Source organism: Urocitellus parryii, chromosome 5, assembly GCF_045843805.1.
Source record: "Urocitellus parryii isolate mUroPar1 chromosome 5, mUroPar1.hap1, whole genome shotgun sequence".
Classification (NCBI taxonomy): domain Eukaryota; kingdom Metazoa; phylum Chordata; class Mammalia; order Rodentia; family Sciuridae; genus Urocitellus; species Urocitellus parryii.
The window spans coordinates 182,225,653-182,242,878 of NC_135535.1; the positions used below are offsets into that span (position 1 = coordinate 182,225,653).

General features: G+C 35.5%; 1 protein-coding gene across 6 annotated transcripts in view; it reads left to right on the forward strand.

The window, feature by feature from the left end:
• Positions 1-15,797, forward strand: part of R3hcc1l (R3H domain and coiled-coil containing 1 like) — a 91,525-nt gene extending 75,728 nt beyond the window's left edge. For 5 of the 6 annotated variants that reach the window (XM_026394838.2, XM_026394842.2, XM_026394836.2 and 2 more), the window contains 4 exons: positions 4,159-4,229; positions 5,999-6,094; positions 6,541-6,681; positions 14,965-15,797. In XM_026394838.2, the coding sequence (XP_026250623.2) occupies positions 4,159-4,229; positions 5,999-6,094; positions 6,541-6,681; positions 14,965-15,032 (376 nt within the window). In that variant the 3' untranslated portion in view covers positions 15,033-15,797. Of the gene's footprint in view, positions 1-4,158; positions 4,230-5,998; positions 6,095-6,540; positions 6,682-14,964 lie in introns of those variants that run through there. The other variant, XM_026394843.2, reaches the window with a different exon arrangement.
• Positions 15,798-17,226: the final 1,429 nt, after the last annotated feature.

Sequence of the window (17,226 nt, forward strand, 5' to 3'; positions counted from 1 at the left end):
TTCATCTTCACTGTGATGTAGATTTCTTTTTATTTATCCTGAGTTTATATTATTTGGACTTATTTAATCAGTGGATTAGTGTTTTTCATTTATTTTGGAGAACTTTTGGAGTAGAAAAAATCTCTTCAAATATTACCTTTACTCCAGTCTTTCTTTTACTTCCTTTAACATGCTGCCAATTACATATATATTAGACCTTCTCATTTAATCCTTATGTTACTTCTTTCATATGCTCTTTGTTGCATTCTGAATAATTCCTTTAGTTTTAGTTTCCAGTTCACTCATTTTTTTTCAGTTATGCTTTAATTGCCATTTAGTACATTCATTATGTTTTAAAATTTCATTTATTATTTTTTCCAGTTCTCAAAATTTTTCATTTTTTAAAATTTACATGGCATTTTTAAAATTTACTTTTTTGATTGATTGATTGCAGTTCTGGGGGGTTGAATCTAGGGCCTCACAAACTGAGCTACATCCCCAGACCTTTTTATTTTTTGTTTTGAGACCAGAGTTTTACCTAGACTGGCCTCTTCCTGCTTCAGCATCCTGGGTTGCTGGGATTACAGACATATATTATCATACCCGGTTGCATCTTCATTTTTTCATAGTTTGTTTTCTCCAAATTCTTCCAATTTTCTTTTCATTTTAAGTAAATTAAACATAATATATTAAGTACGTAAATATTCTGAAGTGTTTTTTAACCTGAAGTTTGACATGTAGTTTTACTTTACCTGAAGTCCTTTTAGTTCAATTTTGTTATCTTTCTTTTGGTGGTACTGGGGATTGAACCTGGATCTTGCTTATGCTAGGCAAGTTTTCTCTACCACTGAACTATACCCACAGCCCCTGTTTTAGTATCTTTTGTTTCTGCAAATCTTTGCTCACAATGACTTTATTTTCTTTTCTTTTTTTTTTTTTTTTTTTGGCAGGGGGGACATGTGTCTTAGTTATTTTTTACTGTATGCTAATAATTCTTAGAATTTTATTTATGGGAATTGAGGCCTACAATGAAAGAAGAGGATTTCTCCTGAGAAGGATGTGTTTTTTCCTGCCAAGTGCCAAGGACACTTGGAGACCTCTAAATTAAATTATTGATTTGAGGTTTTTCTGGCCACTTAGAAATAGTCAAATGGAGAATGTTTTTTAAAAATTGTTATATGTCACAATTATTTTAATTTAATACATAAATTTCATTTATGGAATTCACTCACTTGCCAGTCTTTTGATGTGGTTCCAACCCCCCACCCGCCAGCCTTTTAAGTCATTGATGTGTTGATAAAAGAGTTCTTTCCTTTAAGTCACTCTCATAATGCCTCATCTGCAATTTATAATTTGATTTCTTTAAAGTGAAGCAAGAACTTTATATCTTCATAGTTACCTAAGTGCGTATTCTTTATAGACTAAACTTTCTTTTATAACTCTTTTTACCCAAACATAATTGATAATAGTTTTTTTCCCTTAGTGACTTTACCTTTCTTTAGTCTTCAAAAGCATTCAGCAGTTTTTATAGATATAACTATTCTTAACATTCATATTATATAGATTTATTATAATTTAAATTATGTGATGAAAATATTAAGTCTAGCTGAGAACATTTTTGCTAACTCTTGATATGGGTATAGTTGATATATTTATAGGAGAAGATAGCTGGGAGAGATAATGTATACTTGTAATCCCAGCTACTCAGGAGTCTGAGGCAGGAGAATTGCAAGTTTGGGGTTAGCCTGGGCATCTTCGATACTCAGGAGTCTGAGGCAGGAGAATTGCAAGTTTGGGGCTAGCCTGGGCATCTTCGATTGTCTCAAAAAAGATAAAATACAGTAAATAGGGTTGGGGATGTAGCTCAGAGGTGGAGTGCTTGCCTACCACATGAAAGACTGGGATTCAATCCCTAGTACTATAAAAGTGGGGCTGGGGGGACATGAGGATAAAGGAGTCAGAAGTATACCTCTGTACATCTAGCTTACAAGAAAAAATTATGTTGTAGGAATAAAGAGGTAATCCAGGAAAAAAGTTATTGTGATAAAGATGGTCAGGGTCTTGAGAAAAGTCAATATCAAGAAGTAAACACTTTAATATTTCAGTACTCATATGTGTCAAGACTGTTGTCTGATGTTATAAATTTAAAATTCAATTTATTTACATCTAGAATTCATAAGATTATACATTAGGGTAAAGTACCTAAGACTTTATTAAAGGGCTCGATAGTAAATATTTTAGGTGATGCTATATTGTTTCTTTACAAGCAGCCATACACAATATGTAAACAAGTGAAAGTAGCTGTAAAATATAAAATAAAACTTTATATTTATTTATTTATAAAAACAAACATTTGGTTTTTACATAAAATTATAGAATGCACAAAACCAGGAAGCAGCTACATGCTTGTTTAATCAGTTAAACTTGGCTGGGGGCGATCTCTGGTTCTGTAACTGAAAGAAAGAAGGGATAAATGGATTCTGCGGGACAGTTACTCTCTGGCATAAACCTGACTCTAAATGGGTAGTATAGGTCAGTCAATTTAATTGATTGCAATCATGTTAAGACCCAGTATCAGAAGTCAATGAAAGTCCAAATTAGAACTACCTTAGGTTGTCATTAATAGTAACAGTTTGTAAAACCAAGGATCATTTTGTTGATGTCTAGAATTTCCTCAAAAATAAAATTAATTCTTGTGAATTGAATTCTTTCCTTTGTTTTGTTTCTTCCTAGTCTTACCTATAAAACCATTTTTTCTGTCAAATCCAAAATTATTCCCCCCAAAGAGAAGAATTTTAAGGATTATGAAATCTCAAAGTCTGAAAGGCCCTTCAAAATTCATCTGTTTTGTAAACTATCTTATAATATAGATTTACTATTGAACTTTTTCAATTTTCAACCCTTGTGGTCATTTTATGCCATAGTTAATCTTACCTTTATTCAGGAAATTCTCTGACTAATCTTCAAAGCATTCTTTATTCATTTTCCCTTAAAGGAATTTTTTTTGACTCATTAAAGAAGGAAAATATTTAAGCAATTTTTTTTATATTTTCATAAAAATTTTTTAAAAGGGGTCATGGTGCAAATGCCTCAGTCAGATACCAGAGCCAACTTCATATTTTCATTACTATCTTCATCAGTGTTAATAATCTTTCTGATGATCATTGCTATTAATAATGTACATCATTCATTTATAAGATGCCCACTGAGTGCTAAACGCCACGTTCTTGGTTTTGTCAGGGATGATCTCATTTCCATTTTCACAACTCAGTGACAAAGATACTGCATTTACATTTACAGATGAGCAGACATAGCCTCGAGAGATGGTCCATGGTCTCAAGGTGGAAACATTGAATCTATTTATGCTTGACACTCAAAACCCATATTCTTTCCAATGAACCTTTATTGATTCTACAAACAGCTTCTAGATGAAAAAAATATGAAGTGTATGTCATCATTTTTATATTCTTTGTGTGCACTATGTAGGTCTGTTCCAAAATAAAAGTACTTTTCTAGTATGTAAATGTTCATTCTTTTGATTGTAACCTGGTTTGATATTTCTTACCATGATTTCTTTTTTCTCCATTTTTTCTGATGTTGCCACCATCTTTCCTATATTCTTTCTTACCTCCCTTCTACAAGTAAAAAGAGAATTTATAAGCTACATGATTATAGCTGTCTTTTTGCCCATTACTTCCTTATTTTAGAATTTTAATGACATCTTGCATAATACCCTCCTCTGCCTACCACTTGTGGCAGAGTTTATATTTGCATTAAATCTAGGTGACCTTCTGACTACTTCTTCCTCCTCTATATTATTCTACCTTTCCTGCTTGTTCTTTACATCCTTTCTCATTCTTTCCCCATAAGAACAGCTCCTATAAATAGGGCATTAAATACTTTAACTCCCCAAGAGACTTGTGAGGATTAATTAGTTGATGTCTATAAAATGGCTGGGGATGTAAAATACTCTGAGATAATTCTTTATGATGGTATTATTGCTTTTAAAATTCAATGGCTTCTTCTGTCCTCCAAACTATTTTTTGTCATTATCTCCATTCCACCTGTGTTCTCATTGAGTGTTTCTTTCTCATGAAATGTTTTATACAACTCTATTTGAAAGATGTTTCACAAAAGGAAAATTTATTTTAAGAAATAATTTTTTTGTTGTTGTTACAGAAAGAAAGGATTTGATATTAAATGGGTGGATGATACACATGCCCTAGGAGTATTCTCCAGTCCAATTACAGGTATTCATACCCAGTCCATTTCAGTGTTCCTTTTTTAAAAATTTTATATATGACAGCAGAATGGCATTACAATTCTTATTACACATATAGAGCACAATTTTTCATATATCTGGTTGTATACAAAATATATTCACACCAATTTGTGTCTTCATACATGTACTTTGGATAATAATGATCATTACATTCCACCATCATTTCTAACCCCATGCCTCCTCCCTTCCCCTCCCACCCCTCTGCCCTATCTAGAGTTGTCTATTCCTCCCATTCTCCCTCGCTACCCCACTATGAATCAGCCTCCTTATATCAAAGAATACATTAGCATTTGGTTATTTGGGATTGGCTAACTTCACTTAGCATTATCTTCTCTAACTCCACCCATTTACCTGCAAATGCCATGATTTTATTCTCTTTTATTGCTAAGTAATATTCCATTATGTATATATGCCACATTTTTTTTAATCCATCTATTGAAGGCATCTAGGTTGGTTCCACAGTTTAGCTATTGTGAATTGTGCTGCTATAAACATTGATTTGGCTGTGTCTCTGTAGTATGCTGTTTTTAAGTCCTTTGGGTGTAGACCGAGAAGAGGGATAGCTGGGTCAAATGGTGGTTCCATTCCCAATTTTCCAAGAAATCTCCATACTGCTTTCCATATTGGCTGTACCAATTTGCAGTCCCACCAACAGTGTATGAGTGTACCTTTTCCCCCACATCCTCACCAACACTGATTGTTGTTTGTCAATAGCTGCCATTCTGACAGGAGTGAGATGAAATCTTAAGAGTGGTTTTGATTTGCATTTCTCTAATTGCTAGAGATATTGAACATTTTTTCATATGTTTATTGTTTGATTGTACATTATCATCTGAGAAGTGTCTGTTAGGTCCTTGACCCATTTATTGATTGGGTTATTTGTGTTTTTTTGATGTCAGTGTTCCATTCTTATTGTCCATTTTCATCTGCTACTTTTTTTTATTTCTCTATTCCAACCAGTTGGTATTTTACTCAGCCAGCTCCTATAGATAACAGAATTGATAAAGATTTTTAAGGCATACCTGTTTTCCCCCTATCTCTTTTCACCTTATTCAATGGTATTTGGAGAGATGGTCAACTCCTTCCAGGGTTACTTGCTCATAGTGCATGAACAGATTACAGATTGAGATTTAAGAAGACAGTGGCACTGAATCTTATAGTATTTATTTATTTTTCTCAGACAAATGAATTTGAAGTATCCCTTTAACTTATCCAATGAGAAACTTTAATACCTACTTTTTGGATATGTGATTGGACCTTTGCACATGTGTCATGGAGTTCATGTTAGGTTGGATGCAGAAACATTCAGAGAAGTTAGAGATGTTGGAAGGCTGGTTCATGTCTGGACCACCTAGATCATGAGCTCAAAAACTTATTTTATAAAATAAGTAATAATAGTAAACTAAATTATAGGCTTTGTGAGGCAGAAAGTTTTTGTCACTACTTAACTCTGCTGTTGTAGCAAGAAAAAGCAGCAACAAACAATATGCAAACAGATGGGCTTGCCTCTGTTTCATAAAATTTTATTGACAAAAATAGGTGGGTTGCCTGGATTTGGTCATAGAGCCATAGTTTATGTAAAGTTAATTCTTTACAGATTGTGTATATCTTATATGTATTTCTTGCTTTGAAGAAAAAAAGTAACATCTCTGAAATGCATTCTAAGAACTAGTCCTAAATTTCCTTCTGTGTCACTTCACTTCACATCTTCTTCTTTATATTTATTCCTCCTTATAGCTCGTGATGCTCTGGGTATTAAACATACGATGGTGAAGATCAGGCCCCTGTCACAGGCCACAAGAGCAGCCAAAGCCAAAGCTAGAGCTTATGCTGGTGAGCTTTTAATTCTGAATGCTTTCCTTGGTGATGGTGATGTTATTCTTTCCAGCCTAGTATGCCATCCAGAGTTCTAAAGACATCACTTCTATTTTTCATGTTAAAGAAAGTATAATTAAGGACAAAAGAAAACCACTATGTTGGAAATAGGCCATCTGAATGGTAACTTGGAGAATGGGAGATACTTCCTGAAAGCAATGCAGCAACCAGTTTCTGATGTCAACCTTAACTAGTTTACGTCTGTTTTAGCTGTTTGATAGTCACTGTAAGAAATTATGTTAATGCAGATAGTGAAACCAAGATTGTGCTTTGCCATGTTAATTTCCTCTGTCATCTGCTTGATGCTAGTATATTTTGTGTGTTAATAACTGAGTTAAATCACATGGTGCTGTAGTTCTTTCTTTTCCTTACTCCCTCCTACTTCCTCCCTTTCTCCCATTTAGAGTTCCTCCAGCCAGCAAAGGAGCGACCTGAGACTTCAGCAGCCCTAGCCAGAAGGTTAGTTATCAGTGCTCTTGGGGTCCGAAGCAAACAGAGCAAAACAGAACGGGAAGCAGAGCTAAAGAAACTGCAAGCAGCCCGAGGTGAGCTAAGGCAATAGTGTTCTTCTCTAGTCCCCTTACAGTTCACTGTAAGGCATGTGTGGGGTTTTGTTTTGTCATTTCCATTTTCTAGAAGCCTCTCACATGTAGAGAAATTGTTTTCAAGCCTTATATTCAGGAGGAAAATTTTTAGGATCAAGATTTGTTTCCTATTCCATACACCATGGCACCCTAATCCATGTTCCTACTGTTGTTTTCCAAGAGATTGTTTAGCTCATTCTTGGCTTTTTCCTACAGTTTTTGCTCCAAACTCAGAAAACTTTTCCTCTGAAGACATTTCAGTTACCCAGACAGAAAAACGTGTTTGCCATGGTTTCATTGGACTGTAATTGCCATGAAATCACCATGCTATTATAACATGGCTTCAGTCTTAGGTAAAAGGCAAATTAAGGAAAAATCAGCAATCAACATTGGTAGTAATATGTGTAAGAGGAAGTTTTGTCTTTTTAAGATCATCCTGAGTGGTTCAATTAGAGGACATCTAGATTTACCTGTCTTCTAATGATTTTCTGGTACCCAAGATTTCTCAGAAAATATTTTCCCTGATCCATAAGTAGGATTTTTCTTATAGTTTGGAGTTGAGGTTAAAATGCATCTCCTCTTTATAGGCTTTTGAATTGTATGTAAAGACTTAGGCCTTGGGTTTGGCACTTAAGTACTTTTTATCAACCTTCAGGCTTTAGACACTCTCATTGCCTTAGCTCCAGATCTGTGGAATCTGTGGAGGCAATTTATTCTGAAAATTCCACTTACTGAAAAGTAACTTCATTTTTCCATTAAATGAATTGAAGTTTCAGACTGCTTGTTTATTGCCAGTCTTAACAAGGCCATTAATACTTCCTGTCCACTCTGCTTTGGTGATAGCAGGCAGCTCGAAGACTCTCAGCTGCACTGGCCAGATAACCAGTGACAGAGTGTGTCATGGCAGGTGCTAGAGTTTCAGAGTTGAAATGAAATAATTTTGAAACCTTAATGATTATAATGAGGCAGTTTTAATTTTGCCCCCAATACATTGTTCACTCCAAGGTTTCTTACAAACTATTGAAACAGGAGAAGAATTCCCCTAGTTTTTATATATGACAATAATAGAACTAGATTAAAGAAGAGTGTGCAGTGTCCTAAACCCTGTATTAATTGGTTATCTCTGAGGAAAATGACTTCTGCATGATAACTACATCTATCTCAGAAGATGAGTATAGGGTAACAACAGTGGTATCTGAAGAAGGAGATAGTAATCCTTTAGCAATGTACCATGCTTCTGTCACTGTAGTATTCCCTGTATCTCTACAAATATTGCAGCATTTGTTTCACATAGATATTGTATTTCCCTTTAGTTCTCTATAGGCACATCAGCATGCAACTCCATTGGAAGCATTTGTTTTTAAATGCCTTGCTTTACAAAGGACATTTCAGTGATGATTTAAAAATGAGATTGTTGGTTAAATACCCTGTTGCTTTTCTAAAGAAGGTCTTTGTTTGTGATAGGTTCCTCCTATCTATTTATAACAGGGGCTTTATGGATTTAGAGGACTCTTCCTTTATTTTGCTTCAGAGCTCTCCTATTCTTTATGTCTGAGAACATGCATATGGAAAATTTCCTGGTGAGTCTCTCTTTGGCATCTTTCTGTATTGAGCCAATACTCATGTACTTGTCTACATGGCTTCTTACTTAATTTCTTATTTTTCCCTATGAAAATTAAAAATAAACCTTGATTGGGTATTAAGCAGAACCTATATTCTTGTTCTCAGTGAAATCAGTTCAACACAGTGGATAACATTATCCTGGAATCAGATTGCTTGGATCCATTTATTAACTGACATTTATTAACTGTGACCTAAGGCAAAATACTCTCTGGAGGCCTATGTTTCCTCTTCCATAAAGTGGAAATCAGATGAGATAATCCATGAAAAGTACTTAGTCATCTTCGAAAACTATAGAAATTCTCACTGCTATATCAGTAGGTCTATAATAAGTATGTGATAAATATTAGCTGCTGCTGTTTTTATTAATAATAGTAGCATTGTCATTATATAGTGAATCCAGGGTAGATTTCAGTACATGATTTTTTTTGTCATTACTCTTCTTATTTTAAAATTTCTATAATGCTCTATCACCTCCATTTGCCATTCACTGAGCACCTACCCTGTGCCAAGCATCATCCTTAGAATTAGAAGGCATAGTTTGATTCCTCTTCTCTTTAAGACTTAAAAATCTAGTGAAGACATGTGTCTTGAGTAAGGAAGAAAATATGGACTACTTTCAGATATTTGAAGCAATTGTTTCTCCTCTCATTGCTTTCTTCTTTTTTCTCTTCTTCTACTGCGTTGGGGTTGGACCTCTCAGAGCCTTGCATATATACTAGGCAAGCATTCTACCATTGAATTATACCTCCAGTTTTCCTGTCGTTTCAAAATTAAAAGGGATGTGTGTGTGTGTTTTGTTTTTTTAATGAAAAGGGACTGGAAATTCAAAACAGTCGGTATAACTTGTTGTGATGGTATTGTTTCATGATAATTTTGTGATAAGTGATATTATCTTCAGTTTAGAACTGGCTTTGAGAAGGTAAGTAACTGACTAAGTCACCACCTGGTAAAATGAGAGACTTTAATATAGGTCTTATTAATTAAAACCCACTGTACCTATAATACTATAATCCCTTTTGAAGAACTTTTAGGACAATTGACATTTTTTTCTCCCAGGGGGAAAAAAATTACACACAAAAACATACATAATTCTCTGGAGACTTAAAACATTCATTTGTATCTAAACATTATATATAAATGTTTTTAGTCTCCAGAGAATTTTATATAACCAGTCTTCTTTTTAGTTATCTCTAGTAGTGGTTAGCAGTTTTTCTGTTAGAAAAATCTTCCTTTGGTCTGACTTAAAGATTGCATGGTAGTTTAGTTTAAACCAGTTTCCTCTACTTTTTTCCTTGGTAGAAATATAGAACATCTGCACACCATTGTGTTTGAACAACCTGTAACTATAAAGGCTAAGGGCAGCTCATTTAAGAATGAGGGAATCTGGATTCTAATAAAGATTTTCCCATTAACTAGCTGTGTGGCCATAGGCAACTCAGTTATGCCTCTCTTTGCCCCACTTTCCAATAAAGTGAAAGTAATGCTTTCCCTACCTTACCAGGGGGAATTTTTTAAGTACAACATAAGTTAAAATATGTAAAAATGGGGTTAGGATTGTACCTCAGTGGCAGAGTGCTTGCCTCGCACATGTGAGGCACTGGGTTGGATCCTCAGCACCACGTGAAAATAAATAAACAAAATAAAGATATTGTGTCCATATATAACTAAAAAAATTTTTTAAACTATGTAAAAATGTTCAGCAAGGTACTTTACAAATTTAAGATACTGTTCTTTCAAATGACTAATGAGAATTTAATATTCTAAATAAGAGCCAAGTAATGACAGTTAGTATTATGTGCTCCTGCTCCTCATCCACTACACATGACAATATTGCTGATCAGTCATTATATTGTTTCTTGGTGAGTATTGAAATGACCACTTCCAGTTGTTCAGAATTAGCATGGTATAGGTACTTTCATTAATACTATGTAATACTCTTCCAGCTTTATATCTCCTACATGGAAGAGTTCTGTTGCCTAGGATATAAAAAGATAATTCAACGTATTCACTGACTGAATAATGACATTGGTTACCTGAGTTTTTCTTCATAAATCTTGTGGTTTTACTCTGAACTCGTAAGTCCTCTCTATTTTTCTTTTCTAAAATCCAGAGTTAAACACTGCATATGAAATCCTCCTAATGAATGAGTTTGAAATTTGTCATTTTGAGTTTTAAATGCTTTTCCTGCTAGTATTTTCCATCCTACTTGGATTTTTCTTACCCTTTTAATGAAAAAGCTATGCCTTGAAGAACAGATTCATAAATACAAGCTACTTCTGAAAGAATTGAAGAAAAGGGAAATACCCAAATCATTTAAAGTACACCACATTGTGCATATTAGGAGGAAGAGAGCTTTAGTAGTACATAGTCTCTGAACATGAGAAAAGTATCTTTTTACTTTGGCAGAGTGCATAACAAATCAGAGCTACCCTAAGAATGGAAAATGAAAGGTATAGATCATCCTTGAGTGTTTTATGTTTGACTTAATCATATGTTTTAAACAACTGATTCATACTGAATGATTAAAAGACACATTTTAAAATAAGATGGAACTCAGGAATATATGTAAAATTTTTCCATGTTCACTTATCCAAACATTTGATACCTACCTGAAATTAAAGATAGATATCATTGCCTCTCAAAACAAGCTACCCTCTCATTTTCAAGGCCTGCTATAATTTTACTTTATAATTTTCATTTTACTCTTAGGGGAGATGATTAATTAGTACTAAAAGACCATATTTTTGGTTCACAAAACTAAAAGGATAAACAGTTGATCACCTAGTTTGATTAATTAAATCATTAAGGACCTTAAAACCATCTTTCTATTAAGTCAACTGTAATAAAACAAATTTAGGCACAGTTGCTACTTTCTGAAAACCTTTGTAGGCATTCCATTATTCTGCCTTCAAGGACAGTGCTGTGATGTTGACTCCTAACTAGACCTTCAGGTACTTTTCTTGGTGTTTTTTTTTTTTTTTCTCTTCTCTGAAGTTTGTTTTGTTTCTAACTGTATTTTTTAATGTGATTTTTTTTTTTCCTAAGAGGCAGTGTTTTCTAATTTTTTGGTGTCAGTTGCTGTCTAATAAACTTACTTTCTAAATTCCAGAATCCAGTGCCTCCTTATGAGATCTGAATGATAATTTCTAGTATACTGATGATCATATAAATACTTGGTAAATTTAAAATCTAAAATCTTGCTAAAGTTAAAAGGTTACTTAGAAGAGCCAGGTGTGGTGGCAGATGCCTGTAATCCCAGCAAAATTTGGGAGACTGATGCAGGAGGATCACATGTTAGGCCAGCCTCCGCAATATAATGAAGCCCTAAACAGCTTAGTGAGACCCTGTCTCAAAATAAAAAGGGCTGTGGGCATGGTTTAGTAGTTAAGCACCCCTGGGTTTAATTTCCAGTACCCCCAAAATGGGTTACTTTGATTACTTCTCCTTGATGTACCAAGTTTATCACTCCATCCAAGAAGGCAATCAAATTCTTATACAAAGCATATTGATTTTTACTTTGTAGGTGGCTGCAAATGAATTTTGTGATAATTTATCTTAGGTTTAGAAGTAATTTTTGAAAGTCTTTACAATCCTTTTCTTTATTTAAAAAAAAAAAAAATGACACCAAACTGGCCCTTTTCAATCTTCAGTGCTTTCCATTCCCTCAGTGAGAAGCAGTTAACTGACCACTCATGCTTTCAGTCAATTCATTTAATACAGTAATTTATCAGTTTATTATACTACAGAATAAAAGTGTTCAGGGCCACGTTTATCTGAACATTTTAGGTTTATCATTTTCTGTTTATCTTCTATTCTCCCATAGTTACTTGCCCTTATGATTGCTGTTGGGCTTTGTTTACTTCTTTTAATTATTAGAGGTAAAGTTAATCACTTTGTTTCAGGCAGTCTGTCAGCTGTTATCTGCTTTCTTTTCTCTTTAATGAAGGGACAATATGTTTATCTTTCTGTCAGTACATTTTTTCATATATTTCCCTCTTTTTTTTTAGTGGAAAGTATGCTGGTTAAAATAAAGACCTGGGTTCCAGTTTCAGTTCTTAACTTATTATATAACCTTAGACAAGTCACTTAAGTTCCCCAAGTGTCTTGTTTCCTCACCTTAAAAATTAAGAAATTACTTTTAATATCCAACCTGTAGTTTTCTATGCTATTCATATTCTGCACTTCTAAATTTATGCCTGACATTTTCACTGTTTGCTTGTCCGTTTGTCTTCCTCTGTTGCTAGTTTTCTCATATTGTTTACCACCCGGATTTCCTCTTACATTTACATATATTTGGTAATACAGAGCTAGATTTTTATTGGAAAGCATTAGTGTGGGACCTGTTTTAGAATTCTGAACTTTCCAGATTTAGAAAGGTAATATAATCTCTAAAACATGTTTCATAACATCAAAGTAAAACATATTAACATTTCTTTTTTTCTATTTTTTTATTATTTTTTACATAAATGACAATAGTGGAATGCATTACGATCATAATTATCTATTTACAGCACAGTTTTTCGTATCTCTGTATATAAAGTATGTTCACACCAAATTATGCCATTATACATGAGCTCTCTTATTATTATTGCATTACAATTCTTAATACACTTTTATACCACAATTTATCATATCTCTGTTTGTATATAAGGTATTTTGACACCAAATTCACATTAACATTTCTATAGCAGTGTGTGACTCTATGTTAAATGGAATATATAAGAACAGCCTCGCCTCGTATCGTTTCAGGTTAGATTTGCTATCATTGAATTTTAATCCATACTTTTTTACAAAAGCAAAACAAAACACAACACTTTTGTTTTCAGAACTGTTTTGATTTTGGAATTGTGGATTATGGGCCAGTCATATTTTTCTGCTGTTCCTGGGTATCTTTTCTTTAACTCTCATATTACCTTTCTGACTTGTTTCCTACCTTATTGAAAAATCTGAGTTCTGATAATTCAGGTTTCTGGTTTCTTCACTTTTCTTTGGAATCTAGAACTAGTTTTTTAGTTTAATTTTTTTAGTTGATTTGGTCCAGGTCTGCTTTTGCCTTTAGATCTCCTCCTAACTTTCCATGTTTATAAAAATCGAAACTACACTGCCTTCCCAAGAAATCCTGGAACATGAGCAAGCCAGTTATCCTTCATGCTGGCTCCTGGAGAATCTTAACCCAATTCAAATCTGTCTTATAGCCTAGTCCCAGGCTACTCACTGTATTAACTAACCAGCTTTTGGTTCACAGTTTGCAGAAACCTATTTTTTTGCCTCTTATAACTTTGTTGCTGTATTCAAATCATGCCACAAGATGGTGCCCAAATAGCAAGGAATTTCTTTTTCATTTCCAAGTACCAGGCGGTTTCCTGACCAACTTTTTGGCCTTAAAGTACAGTCACATATAGTTCAGGAATTTTGTAAAAGCTTCTGCTGATTTGGAAAGGTATGTTCAAATACCAAGTGTTACACTCACCTTGATTTCTGCAATCCACTTGGTTCATGACTTACTTGCAAAGTCTTACTTTTAAGACATTATCAATCTGGAACAGTAGACCTTGAAAAGAAGCATTTAGGCTTATCATGCATCTTATAGTGTCAAGATAAATGGCCAAAAAATTAGAACTTGTGTTGTGACACCTTACAAAGGTATCATTTATAATATGTTTTTGTTGTTGCTGTTTTTGGAGATGGGATCTTGCTATGTTACCCAGACTGGTCTCCAGCTTCTGGGCTCACATAATCTTCCCATCTCAGCCTCCCAAGTAATTGGGATTAACAGGCACATGCCACTGTATTTTCTCAGGTCTTGGTGAAAGATTTATATGAAAAAACAAATTTCTGTGTTAAAAATTAAAGATGGATTACCCATATTTTTAAGTTTTCGGTGGACACAACATCTTTATGTTTGTATGTGGTGTTGAGGATCGAACTCGGGCCGCACGCATGCCAGGTGAGCGCGCTACCGCTTCAGTCACATCTCCAGCCCCTGGCTCCTGGAAGTATTGTGCAAAATAATGAAATTTGATTTGCCTCTAAAATATGTTTTCAGTAAGGTGGTAATAGGGAGATCTGAGTAAAGCCAAGTCACTGCTGTTTCCATTTGAGCAACAGAATAGAAGGAGAATATTAAAACATTATTGATTCCTGTGGATATGTTAATGAAGATCAGTACACTCATAGGAATGATAGAGAATTGTATTAAAGCACTGAACACAATTGAAAAGTAGAATTAAAATAAATACATATAAGCAAGACTAGAATCTTGATCCTGCTAGGTTCTAACTTATTTCATATACTTCAAGTTGCTATTTTCCCAGATCTCCCTCTTTTGACTATATAAAAGCCTTACAGTGAGGCTAGGAGTGAAGTTCAGTGATAGAGTAAATGCTTAGCATGTGCAAGGCTTTGGGTTTGATCCCCAGCATTGCAAAAACAAATATAAAACAATGGTGTTTTCACTTACAAAGTGTTTGATAAGTTAAAGACATTAACTTCAGCAAGGTAAAAGGTGATTGTGAAATCCCCCTGAATCATGATTAAAATTTGCCTTGTACTTTAGATTAAGTGAGAGTCACTAGTTGTATGAAGTATACTACCACATTTAACATTGCCCTTTATTTACAGAGAGAAAGCGGTTGGAAGCCAAGCAACGGGAAGACATTTGGGAAGGTAGAGACCAGTCTGCAGTTTGAACATCACACAATGAAAGAGCTAATTCCATGAATCAAAAAGTGTTTTCATAGTCTTCAGATAAGAGGATCTTTCCAGAGCTATTTACATGCAGATGTGCATGTTAAAGAATGAGAAAAAGTGATCAAGACAAAGAGTGGATATATAGAGAGAAGATAAACTCCTGTCTTCGCTCCTAAATGCAGCTCTTTGGAAGTGCCCTACTGTAGTGTATATAAAAGGGAGCCATCTGTTGGGAAGAAACATGGAAGATGTGACTTCCAAAAGTCCTCTAAACAGGGCAAGTCATACTAGTGTGGGTCACACTTCCTAAAATGTCTAAAGCAAATGCAAAACAGAAAAGAGGATTCAAACCTGCAATGATGGGAGATTTAGGCCTTGCAAAGATGGAGCATTCTTTAGTACCTCACAGAGCTAAGAACAGCAATACCAGGGGGCAAGTAGGAAACACTTAATACAAAGAGACAGAACAGTGTCTGCTGTAGTTGACATACACAGAGTCTACACTCTCAGTTCCAGAACTCTAAAATTGGAGAACTGCAGCAGATGTGGGTATTTGGACTCCAGAGTTTGTACTGAGCTCAGTGCCTGGGGCTGCTCCAGCTGCATAGCAGCCAGGGGGCTTGCCAGCTTCATTCCTCATCATAAGCCAGTCTTGGGGAGCTGTGTACCAGTTTCATTTTAAGCAGTAATGTGTTGTAAGAGAGAGATTAAAGGCCATTTTATGACACATATCACTCTGGTATTTATCAGTTTTGTCTTTCCCACAAAGAAACAGGAGAGCAGCTCTCCTCTTACCTTCATGCCTATAATGCTTTGCGTGAGTTAAATGAATCTGTTTCTTTAATTGAATCCCCGTGAGTAGAGAGCTGATCATCTGTCTGCCCCAGAATATATTCCCACAGTGACTATCCTAGATTGACATGTGGTAGTTCCTCTCCCCTTCTTGACCTCTTAGTATAACCCTTTGCGCGCGCCCGCGCACACACACACACACACACACACACAACCTCTTGCCTTTTCCCATCTCTCAAATCTGACATCCTGCAGAAAACATCTGGCACACAGCATGTGCTTGGTATGATCTTATCAGCCTGTGCCAGAGGTACTTGGCAAGCAGCACCAGACCATCCATTACAGGGACGATCAGCCAGTTTGAAATAAACACCTCTAAGCAGTGTGAGATTTCCTAAAGGACACAAACAGGTCAGAGCCATCAACTCTGGCTTTATCTCAGTGGTTTTGGAAAGTAGTTCTACGCTGAAGAAATGGTAGTGCTAGGTGGGCCTTAAAGTGCTGAAGTGGCAAGAAGTGGTGTCCTGTGCTGTTGAAGCAGAAGCCACTTTTTTTTTTTTAAGTACCCATGACAGTAACAGATTGTTAACATTGCCTAGAACTACCAAATTCCTAGGATCACCTGACATTTATAGTAGAGAAGTACATTCCCTCTGAAGAATATGCTGAGGTTTCTAGTACTTTAGTTCCTCTCAAGACCAAAGTGTGCTATTGTAGGAGTCTTCTGAGGTTTTGGTTCTGTCTGGAATTTGGTGGTTGGTATTCTGTGAACATTCCTCATCTAGTTATAAGTCATGCCAGCCACCAGTCTTCCTATGCCTTTCCCTTTCAACTCAGAGGTGTAACAGCACAGCCCTTGTATGGCTTTTTCCAGGAATTAGAACCAGCTGCACCTATCAAATGTGTGATGTGGGCAGCAAGACTGAGACTAGAGCTAGTGGCTGTCTGCCTGGCCAGAGTTTTCCGGCCTTCTTGGAAACTAGATCTGGCAAGAAGCAAAGGGTAACCTCCCTGCCTGAATCTAGTCATCAGTCACCACATGCTCCCCCACTAGCTGCACATTCTTTCACAGGCCATTAGCTGCATGCGTGAGTATAATGTTGTTACTGTTTGGGAGATGTTTGCCTGATCCAACAGGAAATCAGTCCTTCCCTTGTTTACCTAAACTGCCACGCCAAAATATAATGCTCCCTCTGCCTAATGAGGGAGATGAGGGAGTCAAGAAGAGCTGGTAGGTAAGAGGAAGGAAGAAAGCATTTCTTTGTATTCACTGAGAGTACCTCAGAACTTATCCCACTTGACTCTCTACAAAGGGGTTGATCTGGTGATGGGGGAGGGGAGTCATAAATCTGTTTTGTCTGCTACAATGTTGACAGTCTTGGAATCTGACCTTGCTCCTAC